The sequence below is a fragment of the Mus musculus genome, chromosome 11 (assembly GCF_000001635.26).
Source record: "Mus musculus strain C57BL/6J chromosome 11, GRCm38.p6 C57BL/6J".
Lineage (NCBI taxonomy): Eukaryota > Metazoa > Chordata > Mammalia > Rodentia > Muridae > Mus > Mus musculus.
This window is the reverse complement of record NC_000077.6, coordinates 49,426,410-49,433,199: the sequence shown is the minus strand read 5'-3', so window position 1 is coordinate 49,433,199 and position 6,790 is coordinate 49,426,410. Positions and strand designations below refer to the sequence as shown.

The following is a 6,790-nucleotide window of genomic DNA, read 5'->3' as shown; positions in this document are numbered from 1 at the left end:
GAATGTTCAGCATACAAAGAAATGATACATTTTGAGGTTATAAATATTCCAGTTACCCAGATCTAATTATTACAGATGTGTCTATTGTGATATTGCCATGTGCTTCATTAATATTAAAAAAGTTGAGACTGAGCTGTGCCAAAAAAAAAAATACTGTCTAGGAAGAATCTTGATTATTTCAAACTTAAATCATTAGAGAAAAAAAATTTCAGAAAGGGGCATTTAGATGGCCTTTTCCTAAAACAAACAAACAACAAACAAACAAATGAGATTCCTTGTGGAGACTTGACAACACTCCTCTAACATGAGGAAAAAGACTCAACCACAAGATAGTAGGATATAAAACTTTAATGCACCCAAATAAATAAATGATTTAAAATAATGATTATCTTACACAAGGCTTGACCCCCCAGCCCAAGTATATCTCTTAGAGACATCCCTACATGATTTGAGAGATGCAGTTACTTTGCCATTTCTTTATATGTTATTTACTCTGTGTTTCAAAACATATAAAAAACATTTTGCTTTAGTGATTTTCTTAGGATTTGTACTGTTCTATGAAGATCTCAATGTATATAAAATTTTATTAAAATATCTCTGGGCTTTCTCTTGTTAGTCAACATTTTTATTAATCTGTGCATTATACTCAGTCAAATAGCTACAAATATTAGGGAGTCTACTCTTCTTATGCATTCTTATTTTATATTTTTAATTGAAAAATATAAACTACCTGCAAGATGAAGCTATATAAAATATTTTCCTATATAATCTTAAAGCTTTAAAATCTGCCTTTTCATATTCTTTGAATCAATATAGTGCTTGAAAGTGAAACTTAAAAGCTTAGTTAGAAGGACATAGACACTTTGACTGAAAACCATCCTCTAAACACATGGAAAGGGCCAGTGAGAGGGCCGGAGCTCCACACAGGGCCAGGAGACCACTGATTGCTGTAAACTGTTCTCTGATCTCCACATGTATGCTTTGATGCACTTATACACACACACATGCATGTGATCACATAAATAGGTAGATAGGTAGGTAGGTAGATAAGTAGATAGATAGATAGATAGATAGATAGATAGATAGATAGATGTAAAGCAAACTGTCTAATACATGGGGGAAATAGCCATGATAGAATGTCAAGAACCCATTGTCTCTTTGAATCTGCCTATTTTAGAAACCTTCTGGTTTTGCTTTCTTTCTTCTTTCATATACCTCTCCTTCATGGATCAATCCATTTATGTTCATGTCTTCTCTAGTCTCTTTCCTCTTACATGAAATCCTTTTCATGGCACTGAGCCTCCTGGCACGGTTTCCAAGTAATGTGAGCAACTGGAAGGTCAGTGGGGTAACTACTATCAGGAAATGTAGAAACAGAACCTAAGGTGTTCAGGAATATAGCTAGATTGAATTCATGCCCTATGCCTTTGAGCAAGGGTCTTCTACATGACATTACACTGGAAATCAATGACTTTAGGTTGTATGATGTCATATATAATTAAGGCTTCCTCCACTTGTAGAAATGCCTAGGGCCTTTATCTACTTTACTTCCAGTTTAAATGCAAGTCTTCCCTAATAGTCTTTTGGAACGTAGCTAAATAGATCAGCCTCTCCTCTCTTGTACAAGGACCTTATATACTAACCTAGAAATCACTGCAAGAGACTCCTCCCATTTCCAAATTCCCAGAGGAATGGTTCTGGGACCCTGAGGGCTGTCACTAGTGTCCCTCAAAGGTGGGTTTCAGATTATGGGTGATATCACAGACAATAGTCTTACTTCCTCCTCTTACACTAAGTCTGTGCCTTTCCCAAGTACTTTCCACAGAGCCCCCTTCACATCCTTGTTCCTCAGAGTATATATTAAAGGGTTGAGAATGGGGGTGAGTATAGTATAAAAAACAGCAACAAACTTTCCCTCGTTCTCTGAATATCTGTGGATAGGTTGGAGGTATGTATATATGCCTGAGCCGTAAAACAGAGAAACCACAATGAGGTGGGACCCACAAGTTCCAAAGGCCTTTCTTCGTCCAGCCATTGACTTGATTCTCAGAATTGCTCTGGCAATGTGTCCATAGGAGCCCAGAATCAGTGCAGCAGGAAAGATCAAGATTATTGTTCGGGCCACAAACATCTTGACCTCCGTTCCATTAGTGTCTTCACAAGCCAATTTCAGGAATATGGGCATCTCACAGAAGAAGTGATTCAGCCGATGGCTACAGAGGGGCATGGCCATAACAAGTCCTGTCTGAATCACAGAGTTCACAAGGCCAGAAACCCAGGAGGAGATGGCCAGTCCCTGACACAGCTGAGGGTGCATAATGGTCGTGTAGTGCAGTGGACGGCACACAGCCGCATAACGGTCAAAGGCCATGACCCCCAGGAGCAGACACTCTGTGGAGACCAAGGCAAGGAAAATGAGGAGCTGAGCCACACAGCCTCCATAGCTGATGGTCCTATCCAACCCACAGAGGTTAATGAGAAGCTGTGGTACAGTGCTTGTGGTGTAGCACAGGTCCAGGAAAGAAAGATGGGAGAGGAAAAAGTACATGGGTGTGTGCAATCTGACATCCAGCCTTGAGAGAGCAATGATGGTGGTGTTGCCAAGGAGAGTTAGCAGATAAAAGACTAGAATAAAGACAAAGAGGAAAACTTCCAGTTGAGGGAAATCAGAGAAGCCTACTAATATGAAGCCTTTCCCTAAACTGGCATTGAAAGTTCCCATCGCCTTTCACTTGAACAAAAAGTGGACATTCACGCCTCTGATGAGCAGTGCATGTGAAGAAGACATTATCCTCACGGTTCCCTAAACATTCCAGAATCATGCATAACATTCCCTATTTTACTACCCAATTCCACTTCTGCAGTATTTTTTCTCTTTTCCTCTTTAGAGAGGAGATCACTAGATAGGAGTGAATGGATTTTGTTTGAACTATGGTCCTGCTTCTTATATGTTCTCTGATTTTGTTCTTACCACTCAAGCACTTGAGAGGATTCTTTTGATAGCAATCCTAGGCCTCCTTGTCTAAAGGTAATGTAACTACCACCTCCCTCACAGCATGAGGTTAATAGTCAAATGCACCAGCATGGAGGCTGCCTTTAGGATCCAGTGGGGACCTTTTGGCATGGCTGACTAATGGTGCATTTGTGTAGCTATGGCCCCCAAACAAAATAAAGAGGTAAAACAGAATGTAAAATGTAGCACTAGTGTTTCACTCTCTGCTGTTTTAATTGTTCCTCTTCTCTTTCTAGAAGGTGGAGTATTTCTGCAGATGCGGACTGCAGACTAACAAGGCTGACATCATGAGTCCCTCCTCTGAGCACTCATCTCTTTCCATCCATCACTCCGGGTGCTGTCAATGTGCCAACCCTGGAACACTTCCCATCATTGGCAGCATCTGTTGCAAAGGATTGAGAAAAGTTCAGAATCAGTTTAGTGGTGACTGGTTTGCAACAAATTTTCTTTTTGCAAGTCACTATTTCCCATTATATTTCACTTAAAAAATGTAGCTGGGAAATCCATCCCTGGCCTTTCCAGGAGGAGTTATTTTTTTTCCTCTCTAGAAAAAACTCTTTGTAATGGTTCTGCTCTAGCATTTGTCATTCACAAGAATTCTTTTGTGTGTCTGTGTCTTTCCTTGAGCTATGAGATTCTGGGTGAGAGAGAATATAGTGAGTTTTCAAATAGTAATGTTCTTCTTTATGGCATATAAGAGGCTGCCATGCTGATAGTATTTTCCTTCATGGCTTGCAGTAGATGTCAAAGTGAAAATTTGGGCTCTTCATTTCAACCTCTTACAAACCCATGTCCTCTACTCAGAAGATTAAGCTACAAATGCATTTTAGTAAATTGCAGCCTTGAGAAATACATAAAAGTAGCTTTCAGTGTTGATATTTCTGTGCTAAGAAAAACATCAAATAAGTGATAAGAAAGTTAATCAGAAACCAAGACAAGACACTGAAAGCCAACTGAACTGTCACCTGTGCTCACTGGGAACAGTTTTGGGAAGCTGGTATGTTCCCTCTGTCTTAAACCTGCTGTAGAGGAGGGTCATCGATGCCTCAATGCTGAGAAGTGCTCCCAGGAAGGTACTTAGGTTCCATGCCTGAAAAGTGAGCAACAAAGACAAAATGTTATTGTACAGTTGGCACACCCAGCATAGCTAGGATGGCTTGAATGGCCACCTTAGGCACACATGGCACACCCAGCATAGTTAGGATAACTTGGATGGCCACCTTAGGCACACATGGCATACCCAGCATAGCTAGGATAACTTGGATGGCCACCTTAGGCACACATGGCATACCCAGCATAGTTAGGACAGCTTGGACGGCCACGTTAGGCACACGCATACATCAAGCTCTGCAGTCAGACTCTGAACTTTGCTTTCCCTACTTACCTGTCACTTGTTCCAAGGGACTTGGTTCACTTAATTTAAAAAAAAAACCTTGTTCACAATATTTTGGTGGATATTAATGTCAAGTACATCCTAAATGACAAAAACATGTTGCAATTAGTTTCAGCATTCTCCGTCTATACCACTGTTCTGCAAGTACTGTCCAACTGGGTCTGCAGAATTTATTCCGTGCTGCATTTCCATGCTCCAGTGCTGTTCCCAAGGCAGGAAAGGCTCCCAACAAATATTGTTAAATCAATTAATAGACACATTATATAGCTTGACTCCAAGTCTGGTATACACAAGTGCCCCCAAAATGTTTATTTTCTGAGTCAGAAAATAAGAATACATCTGTCCTACATATAATTTAGTCATACAAGAATTCTTAGTCATCCATGATCTATACGTTCATTGCTGGTTATAACAGCATTCAGACATGCTGATGACTTTTCAAATGAATAAAACCTCAAGCACATTAAAATTCTGAAACCACAACTCAAAAGGATCTGAATATAATGAAATGTGAATACATAAGCTACTATGGTCAATTTGACAATGTTGTCAATTGTCAATATCAACACTATTTCAGTAAGATGGTATAGAAGAGGAAAAATCAAATTTAGTTTTACCACTGCATCAGACAAACATGCATAGAGGGTATCATGCTGAAATCTTGATATTTACTTACTTAATATGTAGAAAAGATGACTTCTGAGGTAAGATGGAGGTTTGTAAACTCTCTATATGACTGTGAGAACACAGAAGAACTGGCTCAACTCCAAAGAGTGATGGAGGAAAAGCACCAGGAATCACGTAGAGCAAAGGGGAACTAAGAAGTAGAGAATCAGAAAAGCCACCGAGTGAGAAGTACGGAACATGGTTCCAGCCCCAACTAGCAGCCAGGGGGAGTAGAGAAGGCCAAAGCCACAAGTTGTAGGGAAGCCAGTTAGCTCTGGTGAAAACACACCCTTGGCTTCAGCCAGAGGGTAACCCCATAATTCCCACAAGCTGTAAATGCACTGGGGGAGTGCGTGTGATGGTAACTATCCTTGGGAGGCCAGAGAACAACGAAAAGCAGATATGTTTGAGTAATCCCCCTATCTCAGAGAGTTTTAACCGAGCATCATCTTGAGAAGGTGCCTGTGTGAGATCAAGCTGCTTTGCGAGCTGAAAAACAAGTAACAGTTGGAAGTCAGAGACCCACCGGGTGTTTAGATGGAAGACAACATCAACAGGGAATAGTGGAGAAAGGAAGTGAGGAAGTGTGGGCTTTTCTATATGTACTCTTTCTCTGAATATTTATTAAAAGTGTCAGGCACTGTAACTAGGCAGATAGCTATTCTAATCCAACAGAGCTGGCCTGGCCTTCTTCCCAGCCACTAGTCACACTATATTCCAATTTAGTCTCTCTTTGACTTCACCTTCTTTATTTGTGTCCGATTCTCTCTCTCTCTCCCTCTCTTTCTGCCTGGAAGTCCCATCTTTTCCTCCCCTGCCCAGCTATTGGCTGTTCAGCTCTTTATTTGACCGATCAGAAGGTGATGGAGAACAATGTTTTTATAAAACATTGAGTCAGGAGATGCTTCATAGTAATGATAATACCAAAGTCTGGCTATCAACTAGATCTCTGGAAATCAGCATTTGAATACACAGTACACAAAATCATTACTCCAGCCAGGAAGGGAGAGTTGGACACAGAAACTTCAAGAACATCGATCAGCCAGTTTGGGTTCTGCAGACACAGTGGTCAGTGCCTGTAAGGAGCACACCTCACCATGTGGGCAATGACTGTAGAGTCTGTTAGCAGTGGCCTGCTTAGCTTCTGGAGTGCGCTCTGTGGTTTGCTAGCAAGGAGACTGAGAGCTTTGAGTACAGATCCAGGAGTTTAATTCTGCAGCCTCCTCCCTCTCACTGCATGATTCCCTGCTGAGGCAGACCTGAAAGGACCTGATAGGCAAAGTGCCACGTCTCCTCTGCTTCCCTCCCTCCAGTGCATAGTTCAGTGCTATTTATGTTTCCCCTACACTCCAATGCACCCAGGAGTCTTAACTTTGGTAGTAGCTACTTCTGGGTACACAACCTGATATATGGGAGCTGTCCAGTCAACAAGCCACAAAACTAGGTGTGACCAACATCAGATGGTTTCACACAAAGAAGGAAAGCTCCCATAAACATGGCCACGGCAGACAACTGATTTTCATGGGCTCATGCTCAGCACCAGCATAGCCTCTTCCTGACTCCTCTGACTTGAGACTCTACCAGGTTCACTGGTCAAAGCTGAAGTCAAGTTCTCTGTTGCGGGAAATAATAAAAAACAACCATCATATTCCAGTGCGTGTGCTGGCGACTCTCAGCCAGGCAATGGCCAACCTGTTATTATCTCGTGGAGACTCTCT

General features: G+C 41.4%; 1 protein-coding gene across 1 annotated transcript; it reads right to left on the bottom strand.

The window, feature by feature from the left end:
* Positions 1 to 1,700: 1,700 nt before the first annotated feature.
* Positions 1,701 to 2,773, bottom strand: Olfr1389 (olfactory receptor 1389). Its single transcript, NM_147066.2, has one exon. The coding sequence runs from the start codon at positions 2,720 to 2,722 to the stop codon at positions 1,787 to 1,789; it is 936 nt and encodes a 311-aa protein (NP_667277.1). The 5' UTR covers positions 2,723 to 2,773; the 3' UTR covers positions 1,701 to 1,786.
* Positions 2,774 to 6,790: the final 4,017 nt, after the last annotated feature.

Excerpts from the sequence above, each read along its gene's own strand:
- Olfr1389 (NM_147066.2), bottom strand. The coding sequence starts at position 2,722 with ATGGGAACTTTCAATGCCAGTTTAGGGAAAGGCTTCATATTAGTAGGC.